This window comes from Schistocerca americana, chromosome 1 (assembly GCF_021461395.2).
Source record: "Schistocerca americana isolate TAMUIC-IGC-003095 chromosome 1, iqSchAmer2.1, whole genome shotgun sequence".
Taxonomy (NCBI): Eukaryota; Metazoa; Arthropoda; class Insecta; order Orthoptera; family Acrididae; genus Schistocerca; species Schistocerca americana.
This window is the reverse complement of record NC_060119.1, coordinates 1157551391-1157568050: the sequence shown is the minus strand read 5'-3', so window position 1 is coordinate 1157568050 and position 16660 is coordinate 1157551391. Positions and strand designations below refer to the sequence as shown.

General features: G+C 41.5%; 1 protein-coding gene across 2 annotated transcripts in view; it reads right to left on the bottom strand.

Moving 5' to 3' along the window:
• Positions 1-16660, bottom strand: part of LOC124619502 (short-chain dehydrogenase/reductase family 9C member 7-like) — a 175574-nt gene that overhangs the window by 50604 nt on the left and 108310 nt on the right. For both annotated transcript variants that reach the window (XM_047145939.1, XM_047145928.1), the window contains exon 6: positions 16488-16599. In XM_047145939.1, coding sequence (XP_047001895.1) covers positions 16488-16599 — 112 coding nt within the window. The remainder of the gene's footprint in view (positions 1-16487; positions 16600-16660) is intronic.

The following is a 16660-nucleotide window of genomic DNA, read 5'->3' as shown; positions in this document are numbered from 1 at the left end:
AAGAAAAATACAAGTGTGAAATACACGCAGCATTCCTTCATTTGCATTAAAAATCAAGAAGTGTCGATATGAGCAGGTATCGATTATTTTGGTATCTCCCTATGTGTAGAATGGCAGGATGACTTTCGTTCTGTTCATTTAAGTAGTATCTTGGATGGTATCGGAATGAATGGTGTGTTATGTGAACTGATTATGTCAAGGGTAAATTTCAACAAAATAGGTACCGGCTCTAGACCCTCTCAATCCACAGATCTTGCCAGGGCGAGGTGGCTTGAGTGCCTCAGTGGTCAGTTGAACAGTTGGTGCAACCACATTCGTGCGCTTTCTGTAGAGAGACCAGACTAAAATATGATTCCTGAACGTGGTCCACAGCCTTTTCAATAGCTGCAGCGCCAACAGTCTGGATGACTGACTAATGTGGACTTGTGACATTAAAGAATACGGCCTTGCTGTGTTGGCAGTGAGAATGGCTGAAACCAAACGGAAACTATAGTCACTATACTGAATTTCCAGAGAACATGCTGCTATACCACATGGTTATAGATAATGGCATCCTGTTGGGTAAAACTCTCAAGAAAGAAAATAGTCCCTTATTTGGATGTCCAGGTGGGGACTAATCAGGACAATGTTATCACCAGGAAAAATTAGCAGAGCATTCTATTTTTAGGAATTTGGGATGTTAGATTCCTTGATTGGGTAGGTAAATTATGTAATATAAAAAGAGAAATTTTGGGCTTAAGCAGGATATAGCGGAAATTAGTGAAGCACGATGGCAGGAAGGACAAGATTGCTAGTCAGAATAGTACAGGATTATTAACAGAAAACTAATTAGGGGTAATGCAGGAGTAGGTCTAATAATGAATACCAAATAGTAATGTGAGTGAGATAATACGAACACCAGAACGAATGCACTATCATAGTCAAGATAGTCACAGAGCCAATACCTCCACAGTAGTACAAAATTTGTACACGTTGTAAAACTACAGATATTTCTGTTGGTGACTGAGAACGGCGTTCTGAAAAACATTACATCAGTATTTACTTCGTGTGCAGACTGATAATTATACAAGTTCTCTTCGGAAAGTAACGTTTGATCGGTCGCGAAATGGAAACCATTGTGAAAATCAGAAATGTTTTAGTAGCAACGGTTAGCAACACCTTCGTGCTGTTTCTATACATAGTCGTCTCTCCGACTTAGAGATTTGTCGTAGCGTTGTACCAACTTTCCAATAGCTTCATCATAGAAGGCAAACGCCTGTGCTTTACGCCAATTCCCTACGCTGGTCTGCGGCTCGTTGTCTGTGCCAAAATGTTGTCTTCATAGCCAGCGATTCATGTGAGCAGAGATGAAGATCAAAGGGAGCCAAGTGTGGGCTTTATGGTAGGTGATGAAGCAATTCCCATCGAAAACGCTGCATGGGCGTCTTCATTGACGCTGCAGTGTGCTGCCGAAAATTGCTATGAAGAAGGAAATGCGTGACAATTACGTTATGTGGGCTGCATAGAATTAGGCGTAATCTTACGGCAGGCACCAATACTTGGTTGGGAACACTATTTTCTATGCATCTTTACGTGCGCTCAGAACTGAAAAGAGCGACACGACGCCAACGACGGGAATATTAGAGACACGTACTACACATTCACGGTGGTTTCCGTTTCGCGCTCGACCAACCGACCTTACTTTCCAGATAGCCCTAGTAGCTGTTATAACTCGTATTTTTTGAGGTTGGTTGGCATCTCCGAGTATATTTGGCAAGAGTAAGCCATTAATGCTTATGTTCCCTTGAGCAACAGGTCAGGTGTTGAAGTATGGAATGTGGATGCAAATCGATTAGTCTATACTGACATGACTAGTCCACTTAGTGGTGCAGTTAGGCCATGCAGAAAAAAATCAGGTCGTAAAGTTTGTAGGAAGGCTATTCGACACAGATAACACATATTAAGGTGCCAAATATAAAAGTATCTGCACTTATACCCATTAGACTGTGTATACCTGCTACAGGCACAGATGATTAAAACGTTGAAAAAGAAAATATGTGATAAAATGTAAGAAATTATTCAGATAGTAAAGGGAGATTACAATTTAATTACGGTGTCATATCTCAGAGACGAGCTTCAAGCAGGAGCACGGAGAGGGACTGGCTAAAGTTTAAAAGACTAGTTCACCATGCTCTGGATAGACAGAGACTACTGCGTAATAGAAGTAAAATGAAACATAGAGCTATAGATAGAGAGAAGCTGAATGAAATGCCTTTCGTTGTCAAGGAGGCAACGCGTGAAAAGTCCAGTGACCAAAGTAGCAGAATACTGTCTTGAATGAAATGTGACAGAAGCCCGAACAACACGAGACTGATGTACTAGGACATGTACCGATACCATGAAATAGTGCATTGACAATGGCTAGCCGAGACCTAGACTTGTCTAATAAAACCTGAAAGAAAAGGACGACTGATTGTTGTGCTCTATCATTTGAATGATTGTCGAATGCTCTTTCACAAAACCCAAAGAAATTCGGGTCGTATGTAAAGGCTGTTAATGGCACCAAGGTTAATGTCTAGGCACACAAAGATGAGACACTAAGTGAGACTGAGACAAGCAAAGCATAAGAAGAAACGCGTAACTCTGTTTTCAAATGTTCATTTACAATGGAAAACCCAGTATTATTGACGCAATTTGATTCTCGTTCCACTGAAAAAAAATGAGGCAAATAGATATTAGTGTCAGTGGCGTTGAGAAACAGCTGAAGTCGTTAAAACTGAACAAAGCTCTAGGACCGGATGGAATCCCTCTCAGATTCTATACTGAAATTGCAGCTGAGTTTGCTCCTCATTTGCATATAATCTATCGTAGATTCCTCTAACGGAAGACTGTGCCCAGTGACAAGAAGGGCAGTACTCCTAGGATATATTATGCGCTTAAACGTAATGAGATATCACGAAGAGAAAGACCTCATCCACGACAACCATCATGGATTCCGAAACCATCACTCATGTCAGACCCCACTCGCATTTTTCTCACATGACACACTCAAGTCACGGGTCAAGGCAGTCAGGTATATGCATAATTGATTGATTTCCGAAAAGTACTTCACACGATGCCACATCTGCACTTATTATTAAAAGTTCTATCATATGGGATATCAAGAAAGCTTTGTGACTGGATTAAGGATTTATTGGTGGAGGGGCATAGTATGTTATCTTGGATGGAGAATCTTAGACAGATGAAGAAGTAACTTTAGGTGTGTCCCAGGGAAGTGTATTTTTCCCCTTACTGTTCTTGTTGTATGTTAATGACCGTGCTGACGACGCCAGTAACCTCAGGCTTTCCGCAGATGTTGCAGTTATCTACTGTTTAATGAGGTATTGTCTGAAAGAGGCAGCAAAGATGTTTAGTGAGATACGTTAAGATTTCAAAATGGTGCAATGATCGGCAACTTGCCTTAAAAGTTCAGAAACGTGAAAATGTGCACTTCATAAAACGAGAAAACTTCGGTCGTACATCTACATCTACATCTACATTGATACTCCGCAAGCCACCCAACGGTGTGTGGCGGAGGGCACTTTACGTGCCACTGTCATTACCTCCCTTTCCTGTTCCAGTCGCGTATGGTTCGCGGGAAGAACGACTGTCTGAAAGCCTCCGTGCGCGCTCTAATCTCTCTAATTTTACATTCGTGATCTCCCCGGGAGGTATAAGTAGGGGGAAGCAATATATTCGATACCTCATCCAGAAACGCACCCTCTCGAAACCTGGACAGCAAGCTACACCGCGATGCAGAGCGCCTCTCTTGCAGAGTCTGCCACTTGAGTTTATTAAACATCTCCGTAACGCTATCACGGTTACCAAATAACCCGGTGACGAAACGCGCCGCTCTTCTTTGGATCTTTTCTATCTCCTCCGTCAACCCGACCTGGTACGGATCCCACACTGATGAGCAATACTCAAGTATAGGTCGAACGAGTGTTTTGTAAGCCACCTCCTTTGTTGATGGACTACATTTTCTAAGCACTCTCCCAATGAATCTCAACCTGGTACCCGCCTTACCAACAATTAATTTTATATGATCATTCCACTTCAAATCGTTCCGTACGCATACTCCCAGATATTTTACAGAAGTAACTGCTACCAGTGTTTGTTCCGCTATCATATAATCATACAATAAAGGATCCTTCTTTCTATGTATTCGCAATACATTACATTTGTCTATGTTAAGGGTCAGTTGCCACTCCCTGCACCAAGTGCCTATCCGCTGCAGATCTTCCTGTATTTCGCTACAATTTTCTAATGCAACAACTTCTCTGTATACTACAGCATCATCCGCGAAAAGCCGCATGGAACTTCCGACACTATCTACTAAGTCATTTATATATATTGTGAAAAGCAATGGTCCCATAACACTCCCCTGTGGCACGCCAGAGGTTACTTTAACGTCTGTAGACGTCTCTCCATTGATAACAACATGCTGTGTTCTGTTTGCTAAAAACTCTTCAATCCAGCCACACAGCTGGTCTGATATTCCGTAGGCTCTTACTTTGTTTATCAGGCGACAGTGCGGAACTGTATCGAACGCCTTCCGGAAGTCAAGAAAAATAGCATCTACCTGGGAGCCTGAATCTAATATTTTCTGGGTCTCATGAACAAATAAGGCGAGTTGGGTCTCACACGATCGCTGTTTCCGGAATCCATGTTGATTCCTACATAGTAGATTCTGGGTTTCCAGAAATGACATGATACGCGAGCAAAAAAAATGTTCTAAAATTCTACAAGAGATCGACGTAAGAGATATAGGTCTATAGTTTTGCGCATCTGCTCGACAACCCTTCTTGAAGACTGGGACTATCTGTGCTCTTTTCGAATCATTTGGAACCCTCCGTTCCTCTAGAGACTTGCGGTACACGGCTGTTAGAAGGGGGACAAGTTCTTTCGCGTACTCTGTGTAGAATCGAATTGGTATCCCGTCAGGTCCAGTGGACTTTCCTCTATTGAGTGATTCCAGTTGCTTTTCTATTCCTTGGACACTTATTTCGATGTCAGCCATTTTTTCGTTTGTGCGAGGATTTAGAGAAGGAACTGCAGTGCGGTCTTCCTCTGTGAAACAGCTTTGGAAGAAGGTGTTTAGTATTTCAGCTTTACGCGTGTCATCCTCTGTTTCAATGCCATCATCATCCCGTAGTGTCTGGATATGCTGTTTCGAGCCACTTACTGATTTAACGTAAGACCAGAACTTCCTAGGATTTTCTGTCAAGTCGGTACATAGAATTTTACTTTCGAATTCAATGAACGCTTCACGCATAGCCCTCCTTACGCTAACTTTGACATCGTTTAGCTTCTGTTTGTCTGAGAGGTTTTGGCTGCGTTTAAACTTGGAGTGGAGCTCTCTTTGCTTTCGCAGTAGTTTCCTAACTTTGTTGTTGTACCACGGTGGGTTTTTCCCGTCCGTCACAGTTTTACTCGGCACGTACCTGTCTAAAACGCATTTTACGATTGCCTTGAACTTTTTCCATAAACACTCAACATTGTCAGTGTCGGAACAGAAATTTTCGTTTTGATCTGTTAGGTAGTCTGAAATCTGCCTTCTATTACTCTTGCTAAACAGATAAACCTTCCTCCCTTTTTTTATATTCCTATTAACTTCCATATTCAGGGATGCTGCAACGGCCTTATGATCACTGATTCCCTGTTCTGTACATACAGAGTCGAAAAGTTCGGGTCTATTTGTTATCAGTAGGTCCAAGATGTTATCTCCACGAGTCGGTTCTCTGTTTAATTGCTCGAGGTAATTTTCGGATAGTGCACTCAGTATAATGTCACTCGATGCTCTGTCCCTACCACCCGTCCTAAACATCTGAGTGTCCCAGTCTATATCTGGTAAATTGAAATCTCCACCTAAGACTATAACATGCTGAGAAAATTTATGTGAAATGTATTCCAAATTTTCTCTCAGTTGTTCTGCCACTAATGCTGCTGAGTCGGGAGGTCGGTAAAAGGAGCCAATTATTAACCTAGTTCGGTTGTTTAGTGTAACCTCCACCCATAATAATTCACAGGAACTATCCACTTCTACTTCACTACAGGATAAACTACTACTAACAGCGACGAACACTCCACCACCGGTTGCATGCAATCTATCCTTTCTAAACACCATCTGTACCTTTGTAAAAATTTCGGCAGAATTTATCTCTGGCTTAAGCCAGCTTTCTGTACCTATAACGATTTCAGCTTCGGTGCTTTCTATCAGCGCTTGAAGTTCCGGTACTTTACCAACGCAGCTTCGACAGTTGACAATTACAATACCGATTGCTGCTTGGTCCCCGCATGTCCTGACTTTGCCCCACACCCGTTGAGGCTGTTGCCCTTTCTGTACTTGCCCAAGGCCATCTAACCTAAAAAACCGCCCAGCCCACGCCACACAACCCCTGCTACCCGTGTAGCCGCTTGTTGCGTGTAGTGGACTCCTGACCTATCCAGCGGAACCCGAAACCCCACCACCCTATGGCGCAAGTCGAGGAATCTGCAGCCCACACGGTCGCAGAACCGTCTCAGCCTCTGATTCAGACCCTCCACTCGGCTCTGTACCAAAGGTCCGCAGTCAGTCCTGTCGACGATGCTGCAGATGGTGAGCTCTGCTTTCATCCCGCTAGCGAGACTGGCAGTCTTCACCAAATCAGATAGCCGCCGGAAGCCAGAGAGGATTTCCTCCGATCCATAGCGACACACATCATTGGTGCCGACATGAGCGACCACCTGCAGATGGGTGCACCCTGTACCCTCCATGGCATCCGGAAGGACCCTTTCCACATCTGGAACGACTCCCCCCGGTATGCACACGGAGTGCACATTGGTTTTCTTCCCCTCTCTTGCTGCCATTTCCCTAAGGGGCCCCATTACGCGCCTGACGTTGGAGCTCCCAACTACCAGTAAGCCCACCCTCTGCGACTGCCCGGATCTTGCAGACTGAGGGGCAACCTCTGGAACAGGACAAGCAGCCATGTCAGGCCGAAGATCAGTATCAGCCTGAGACAGAGCCTGAAACCGCTTCGTCAGACAAACTGGAGAGGCTTTCCGTTCAGCCCTCCGGAATGTCTTTCGCCCCCTGCCACACCTTGAAACGACCTCCCACTCTACCACAGGTGAGGGATCAGCCTCAATGCGGGCAGTATCCCGGGCAACCACAGTCTTAGTCCGATCAGGGGATGCGTGGGACGAGCTGGCCGTCCCCGACAAACCCCCATCCGGACCCCCACAGTGATGCCCATTGGCAACAGCCTCAAGCTGTGTGACCGAAGCCAACACTGCCTGAAGCTGGGAGCGAAGGGATGCCAACTCAGCCTGCATCCGAACACAGCAGTTGCAGTCCCTATCCATGCTAAAAACTGTTTTGCAAAGAACGTCTGAACTAATCTACAGAGAGCGCAAACAAATCGACAAAATTTAAACGGTTATTAAAATACAAGATTGCCTAGTAAATGCAGTAATGCTGCTACTTGCGCACTGCTGACACTGCTCGGCGGCGGAAGGAGACTAAGCGAAATTACACTATTCAGGTACTAAAACACGATGCTACACTCTCAAATACTATAATACGCCCGAAATTTATGAATTAAACAATGCAAGTACCAAAAACACACAAAGAAATTAAGAATTAAACTAAGTAGCAAATGAGTGAGCTAGGAGTATACGACTTGCTGCTGCAGCTGCTTATCCAACGGCGGCAGGGAGCACACTGATTGCGACCAACCGACACTGGCCGTTCAAAACAAAAACAGTAGACAAACGACTATGCGAATTTACACTATTCAGGTACTAAAACGCGATGCTACAACTCTCAAATACTATAATACGCCCGAAATTTATGAATTAAACAATGCAAGTACCAAAAACACGCAAAGAAATTAAGAATTAAACTATGTAACAAATGAGTGAGCTAGGAGTATACGACTTGCTGCTGCAGCTGCTTATCCAACGGCGGCAGGGAGCACACTGACTGCGACCAACCGACACTGGCCGTTCAAAACAAAAACAGTAGACAAACGACTACGCGAATTTACACTATTCAGGTACTAAAACGTGATGCTACAACTCTCAAATACTATAATACGCCCGAAATTTATGAATTAAACAATGCAAGTACCAAAAACACGCAAAGAAATTAAGAATTAAAATATGTAACAAATGAGTGAGCTAGGAGTATACGACTTGCTGCTCAGCTGCTTATCCACGTAAAGCATGCGGCACAGATCGGGTCGTTAATAGAATCCTAGAGAAATGCAGTGGATCTACAAAGGAAATTGCTTATAAATCACTCGTGCGACACATCCCAGAATATTGCTCAAGTGTGTGGGAGGCGTACCAAACAAGACTTACTAGGGATATTGAACGTGTACAGAGAATGGCAGCACAAAGGAGAGTGTCAAAGAGGTACTGACCAAATTGAAGTAGCAGTCTTTTGAAGGTAGAGGTAAACTATCCCGAGAAAGCCTGCTTACAAAGTTTCAAAAACTGGCTTTAATAAAAGATTCTAGGTGTACGCTACAACCCTTACGTATCGCGCCTGTAGTAATTGTGAGGACGAGATTAGATTAATTATAGCACTCACAGAGGCGTTTAAACATTCATTCTTCCCACGCTCCGCACGTGAATGAAACTGGAAAAAACCCTAATTCAATAGGACGTACGCTCCTCCAAGCGCTTCACAGCTGTGTGTGCAATATATATGTGGATGTAAATACTGGAATTCGGTAACAGGAAAAAGAAGAGAAGGAAAAATAGTGGGAGAACATAGATTGGAAGACAGGAATGAAAGGGGAAGCTACCTGGTAGGATTAAGCACAGAGCATTAGTTAATCACTGTTAACTTTTGGTTTAATAGTCATGAAAGAAGACTGTATACATGTAAGAGATCTGGAAGCACTGCTAGGTTTCAGAAATTATATAATGGCAAGATAGAGATTTTGAAAACAGACTTAACACCAAAATATTTTCAGGGGCATGTGCAAACTCAAACCATAATTTATTGGGTATGAACTGCGGATTAAAACCGAAGAATTGGTAGAAAGGTAGTAAATTAAAGAGATGGGACCTGGATAAATTTCAAGAATTAGAGCGCTGAATGTTTGAAATGGAGCATTAGGGAGCGTATGAGTGAAACCATGGAACCGAATACAGTGGAAGACGAACTAATAGCTTCGAGGGATGGTGTGATGAAGGCAGCAAAAAGACAAAGCCCAGTCAAAATAAGCCCAGTTTGATAACAGAAGATTTACTGAGTTTAACTGGTGAAAGGAGAAGACATAAAAATACAGAAATTAATTAGGCAACAAACTAATGAGTGTGCTAGAAGATCACTTTGACGAAACAGGAATGAGTAGAAGAGGAGGAATGCAAAGCTGTACGAGCATGTGTGATTATGAGAAATATCGACGCTGCTTATAGGAAAATTAGAGAAACTTTTGAATGAATATCAAAAGCTTCGTTGAGGAGCCAGTAGTCCAGCCGAATGCTGAAAATAATATATAGAAGGGCTATACGGAGGAAAGCAAATTAATATGATACTTCGAAAATAACTTGACAGAGCACTGTAAAAACTAGGCCGAAACAAGGCATCTGGAGTAGACGAAATTCCCTCACGATTATTGAGATCCTTGGGAGATATAGCCATGATAATGTTATTACAGGGAGAGCATAAGGGAACAATTGACAGGAATGGGGGAAAGAAATACAGTAGAATAAGAATGGGTAGCTATGAGGGATGAAGTAGTGAAGGCAGTAGAGGATCAAGTAGGTAAAAAGACGAGGGCTAGTAGAAATCCTTGGGTAACAGAAGAAATATTGAATTTAATTGATGAAAGGAGAAAATATAAAAATGCAGTAAATGAAGAAGGCAAAAAGGAATACAAACGTCTCAAAAATGAGATCGACAGGAAGTGCAAAATGGCTAAGCAGGGATGGCTAGAGGACAAATGTAAGGATGTAGAAGCTTATCTCACTAGGGGTAAGATAGATACTGCCTACAGGAAAATTAGAGAGACCTTTGGAGAAAAGAGAACCACTTGTATGAACATCAAGAGCTCAGATGAAAACCCAGTTCTAAGCAAAGAAGGGAAAGCAGAAAGGTGGAAGGAGTATATAGAGGGTCTATACAAGGGCGATGTACTTGAGGACAATATTATGGAAATGGAAGAGGATGTAGATGAAGATGAAATGGGAGATACGATACTGCGTGAAGAGTTTGACAGAGCACTGAAAGACCTGAGTCAAAACAAGGCCCCCGGAGTAGACAACATTCCATTAGAACTACTGACGGCATTGGGGGAACCAGTCTTGACAAAACTCTACCATCTGGTGAGCAAGATGTATGAAACAGGCGAAATACCCTCAGACTTCAAGAAGAATATAATAATTCCAATCCCAAAGAAACCAGGTGTTGACAGATGTGAAAATTACCGAACTGTCAGTTTAATAAGCCACAGCTGCAAAAAACTAACACGAATTCTTTACAGACGAATGGAAAAACTAGTAGAAGCCGAACTTGGGGAAGATCAGTTTGGATTCCGTAGAAATACTGGAACACGTGAGGCAATACTGACCTTACGACTTATCTTAGAAGAAAGATTAAGGAAAGGCAAACCTACGTTTCTAGCATTTGTAGACTTAGAGAAAGCTTTTGACAATGTTGACTGGAATACTCTCTTTCAAATTCTAAAGGTGGCAGGGGTAAAATACAGGGAGCGAAAGGCTATTTACAATTTGTACAGAAACCAGATGGCAGTTATAAGAATCGAGGGACATGAATGGGGAAGCAGTTGTTGGGAAGGGAGTAAGACAGGGTTGTAGTCTCTCCCCGATGTTATTAAATCTGTATATTGAGCAAGCAGTGAAGGAAACAAAAGAAAAATTCGGAGTGGGTATTAAAATCCATGGAGAAGAAATAAAAACTTTGAGGTTCGCCGATGACATTGTAATTCTGGCACAGACAGCAAAGGACTTGGAAGAGCAGTTGAATGGAATGGATAGCGTCTTGAAATGAGGATATAAGATGAACATCAACAAAAGCAAAACGAGGATACTGGAATGTAGTCGAATTAAGTCGGGTGATGCTGAGGGTATTAGATTAGGAAATGAGACAAAGTAGTAAAGGAGTTTTGCTATTTGGGGAGCAAAATAACTGATGATGGTCGAAGTAGAGAGGATATAAAATGTAGACTGGCAATGGCAAGGAAAGCGTTTCTGAAGAAGAGAAATTTGTTAACATCGAGTATAGATTTAAGTGTCAGGAAGTCATTTCTAAAAGTATTTGTATGGAGTGTAGCCATGTATGGAAGTGAAACATGGACGATAAATAGTTTAGACAAGAAGAGAATAGAAGCTTTAGAAATGTGGTACTATAGAAGAATGCTGAAGATTAGATGGGTAGATCACATAACTAATGAGGAAGTGTTGAATAGGGTTGGGGAGAAGAGAAGTTTGTGGCACAACTTGACCAGAAGAAGGGATCGGTTGGTAGGACATGTTCTGAGGCATCAAGGGATCACCAATTTAGTATTGGAGGGCAGTGTGGAGGGTAAAAATCGTAGAGGGAGACCAAGAGATGAATACACTAAGCATATTCAGAAGGATGTAGGTTGCAGTAGGTACTGGGAGATGAAGAAGCTTGCACAGGATAGAGTAGCATGGAGAGCTGCATCAAACCAGTCTCAGGACTGAAGACCACAACAACAACAACAATGTTCTCCGCCTGACGGTTAAAACACGCAAAATATCCTCGAGCTTATAGAAGAATGTAATCATTCCAACTCCAAAGGTGCCAAATGCTGACTGCTGCGAATTATGCCAAACCATATATGTACCGAAGAACGGAAGAACTAGTAAAAGCCGACCTCAAGGAAGATCAGCTAGTGCTCCGAAGAAACGTAGAAGCACTCGATGCAGCACGAGTTATTTTCGAAAATGAGCTAAAGAAAGACAAAGATCGATACATTTCTCTCCCTCTTCTTTGTTGATATTCGCCCCACCCCTCGACTATCCAATCATCGCACCCCCTCGCCCTCCAATGACCTATCTCTCTACAGACTATCAGGCTCCATATTTTACTGGTGTGTCTAAGGACAAAGATTATGTTAACGATTTTCGGTTTTGTGCACTTGAGAGTGACTGTGTATGCTAATATGAGGAGTGGGAGGGAGCAAATATGTACGTTTTAACATTTTATATATTTTAATCACATTCACTGCCACAAGAGATTTTTAAAAGCATTCGTAACTGCAATGTTAAGCGAGCCAACAGAACAGAAATCCTTATAGCAATAACTGTAATTTCAGAGACTGTTTACGACAGTGTTGAATAGAAAGTACTCTTTGATTTCTGAACGTAGCAGAGACAAAATACAGGGAACGACGAGTCATATACAACTGGCGTCGAAGCCGGACTGCAGTTTAGAGTCGAATGACGTAAAAGGGATGTCAAATGAAAACGAGACAGATGAAGAAGAAGTAAACTGTTTATTATTTCAAAAGTAATCGTCATAGCTGTTAATACATTTTTTTCAGATTCAACATCTTGTTGACACAGAACCAGCAACTTTTTTAATTCTGCTTTTTTGTCGAAAACTGACATTCTGAGCACGTTGACTCTTACATAAAAGATGACAGCAATCTGTCACTTTTTACAATACTATTTATGTACTAGCTATATCCGGCAAACTTCGTTCCGCCTCTGAAAATCTTTATATGTTATAGCTGACCCGGCAAACGTTGTTTAGTCATATAAATTATCTCTAGTCTATAAGAATAATGTATACGTGTAACACAATGTTTACGTGTAATACAATAGCCGTTGTTTCCGGGAGCTCGTGACACAAACAATAATAATGGCCGAAAACTGTGTAGGGAGTGAGAAAAGGCTTAGGGGGAAGTCCGGCAGTATCGGCCACTACTAGTTCTAGCGTTTCTACGATAGATCGCGCGGATTTAACAATTGCTGCCAATACACGGCTCGTCCATGAGCATAGAAACACAGTGGCAATTTCGTGTCGAAACGTGTTCGCCAGCATTATGAATAAGGCCAAGCGCACACGCATCGATTTTTATCGTACGTAAAAATATTGTACGATTAAATTCTTTTAGAGGGACAAAGGAGAGCATAGGAACTTCTTTGTTCCACTAAAAGAATTTGATCGTACGACATATTTCCGTACGATAAAAATCTCTGCGTGTGCGCTAGGCCTAAATGCCGGTTTGGCGAAAGACGCGTGCTACCTAGTAAACTTCTCGATCTAGTTACGTCGATTCGAGGAGGGATATTCTAGTCGTTGCTTTTGGTACGTTTTCTTCAATTACCTATCTATCGAATAGTGAAAGACTATTACCGGTAGCCACCTGGCGGGGATAACTGATCAAGTGATAATTGATCAGTTAACGACAGGGGCTGAAAATTATTAAATTACTAAAATCACTGTTAAAAATAGGGGTTGGTGGTAGAAGGGTGAAAATTTAGGGTTGTGTGTATTTTTTAATGGCACATCATAAAAAAATAAAAATAAAAAGTTCTGTCCAAAAAATAAGAAAAAAGTTTTGTAGTGGAGCACCCTTATCACTTAGGGGTATGAAAAATAGATTACTACCGATTCTCAGACCTATCGAATATACATGTAAAATTTCATCAGAATCGATCGAGCCGTTTCGGAGGAGTATGGCAACTAACACTGTGACACCAGAATTTTATATATAAGGATTTAAATAGTTCCATTACCGGTTTCGAACATTACAGTTCAACTTCAGACGCTAGTTCACGTTAAGATACATTTTACATTTGGTTTCATGTTTTGTTTTCCCAAATGATGTAATTTCCTGTGGGTGGTAGTGCCCCACAACCAAAAGAAGTTACGAGACACAGTTACAGTTAAAAATACATTGTCTCACATCTTGTTTTGGTTGTGGGGCACCACCACACCGAGGAAATTTCATCATTTGGGAGAACAAAACATGAAAGCTAATGGAAAATGTATCTTAACGTGAACTAGCCTCTGAAGATGAACTGTAATGTTCGAAACCAATAACTACGCTATTTAAATAAATAAATAGCATTGTAAAAAGTGGCCTTTTGCTGTCATCTTTTATGTAAGAGTCAACCTATATTTTTAATATTTCTTGAAGCGTTTATTAACAAATCTATCAAAGTTGCAGTACATATGTTTGGTGACTATTTTAGAACTTACTAGCTCATTCTCACGCCTAGCCTAATGAGGCTGCGCTGAAAGTTCCTGATCATAATGACAAACATCAAAATGGCAATACATGTTTTATAAATTATTTGCAGATGACTGTCGCAATCAACATCAGCGTCCTTAGCAAGTCAGAATCAAACTGTTTGATGGTTCGAAACTATTCGCCAAACATATGTCCTGCAACTGTGAGTGATTTGTTACTAACCGTTTGGTGAAATGTTAATACATTTATCCCACTGTGAGACACGTCTGTCGATACCTTCACGGAAAAATGTTTGCCATTGCCTATGGGACAATTTCCGGTACGGGGAATCGAATCCAGACCTCCTGGGTGAGAGCTAGGTATCCTAGCCACTAGTGGTTGTACCCAGGCGAACACCTCTTCGTCCGAAGGAGATCAATGACCAGTACCGTCGCATGCAGAGAGATCGGTACTGTATGGATAACTGTGTAAGGGCTTTCCAGAAAGAACTTGTGTAGTGTGCTCGAAACAATATTGGCAACTGCTCCTTATGATAGTGTAAGGAGTACTGCTGTCTTTCGTGTTATGACATAGCATATCGTACTCCTTAAGCATCTCCGGCTTCTGGAACTTTCGCAGCTGCGCCTGCTTTTCTCTGGTGGGCGCATTGTGTTGCTATTTAGCGCCAACAATGCCTAGGTGCTAATGAGCACGAGCGTGTTTTTGCCGCGTGCAACCGTTGTCGTGCATAGACTGCAGAATTTCCTGAAGAGTTGGTTACGAGTTCAAAGTATTACGTAGGTTCTTAGGGTAAAAGTAGCATTTCGGTTTCTTCGCGAAAGGCACGCAGAGCTGTTTGTAAAAATTGTAAATTGATTAGTAATTTCCGCTACCGGAACAGATACAATATGTCTCCTGTGAGCAGTAATAACTGAAAAATTAATGCAGGAACGCAGTGCAGCAATGGTTACTTCAACATGAATGAAAAAAAAAAAAAAATGAACTTGACTGTCGGTGCAAGAGTGGGGGAGCCTAGGCCTTGTTAGAAAATGTGTGACGTGCCAAAAGAATAATCGAATTAATATTGATCTGTACTCTTATTATTTCAAAGTGATATTCTTTCCAATTTTAGCTGCGAGGCTTTAATATTTGCAATTATAAGGGACATGTGTTTGTATCAGGCAGTAGTAACGAAGCGTGATCTCTCTGTAAAGCTCCCATTCTCGAACCCGTTTGCCGTAAAACACATTTGCCTGTTTTCTGGAAATCAGCTTAAATGACTAATAATGCCATTTTAAGCTCATAACATGGTTTTTTCTTCAAGAATTTCAACATTAAAAAAACCGGCAATGAAATTCAAATATTTTGAAAACCCACAAAAAGTTCCATGTGAGCCACGTGATGTCTGTGACGTCACTACCTAGCGCGCTGCTCTTACTGCCGTAAAGCTCATGCACAGTGGTATTTTGTCTTGGAATTTACGTTTAGGAGACTGGGTTACAAATGGTTTGTGTTACCACATTGTAGAAATATATCTATAAAAAAGTTTTGAAAATGGTTTTTGAATGTTACAAAGACTGAGAAGAAGCGTAAAATGAGGTTGCAACTCGTCCGTAGAGGTCCAAGTGTGATAGTGTACTGGACTGCTAAATGCAATGTTCGCAATATTGATCCTCATGCAGAGCAAATTTGTTTGGTTTTTTCCGCTTTGTACTACTGTTTTCTCGAGAAAAATTTGGAACCGCCTCAATCGCGCCAAAAGTGCGAATGCAAGTTGCCGAGCATTTTTTTATATATATATAAATGGGGTCTGTATACAGACCTAAATGAGATTCTGGTGTTATAGAGCAAAAAGTAGAGCATATTATTCTTGACTGACCAATAATTTCAAGGAGATTGAAACGACTTGATATAGGGCTCTCCAAAGGCTGTGGTATGGTTAAGTTCTTTCTCCACAGAACTCTGAGGGAACTGTGATTTTGGTAACGGCTCTGAGTGTTCACTTGCTGTAATTTTATACTAGTTTGTTAATATTTTCGGAAGTATGTTTCATATCTTATTTTTCTGTTGTACGTGTATCATATTTTTGCGCAGTTTTGCCATAAGTTGCATAAAAAAAATAATAATAATTGCCTGCTGACTATTTATTCTATAAATGACGTCACATGTCAAAAGAGAGTATTTAGTTTTATAGTAGAAGTAGACTAAATGTACAGTACTTTTGCACTAAACAAGCTAGAAGTTTCTAAATAAATATTCGTCTAAGGAACAGAAGTTCGGAGTCAAATTTTGCATGTGACTCACCGTGCACTTATCTTCGTAATCAAGTCCGTAAGCCTCCCTCACACTTAGTGGGCACGTCTGAAAATTCTTCGAAACTGTTGCCTTGAAATGGTCGGGATTGTTCAGACCAGACCTGAAAAAGTACAGTATTTTAAGGAGATTATCACGGTTATTCACTGCCTGAGGATTATTTA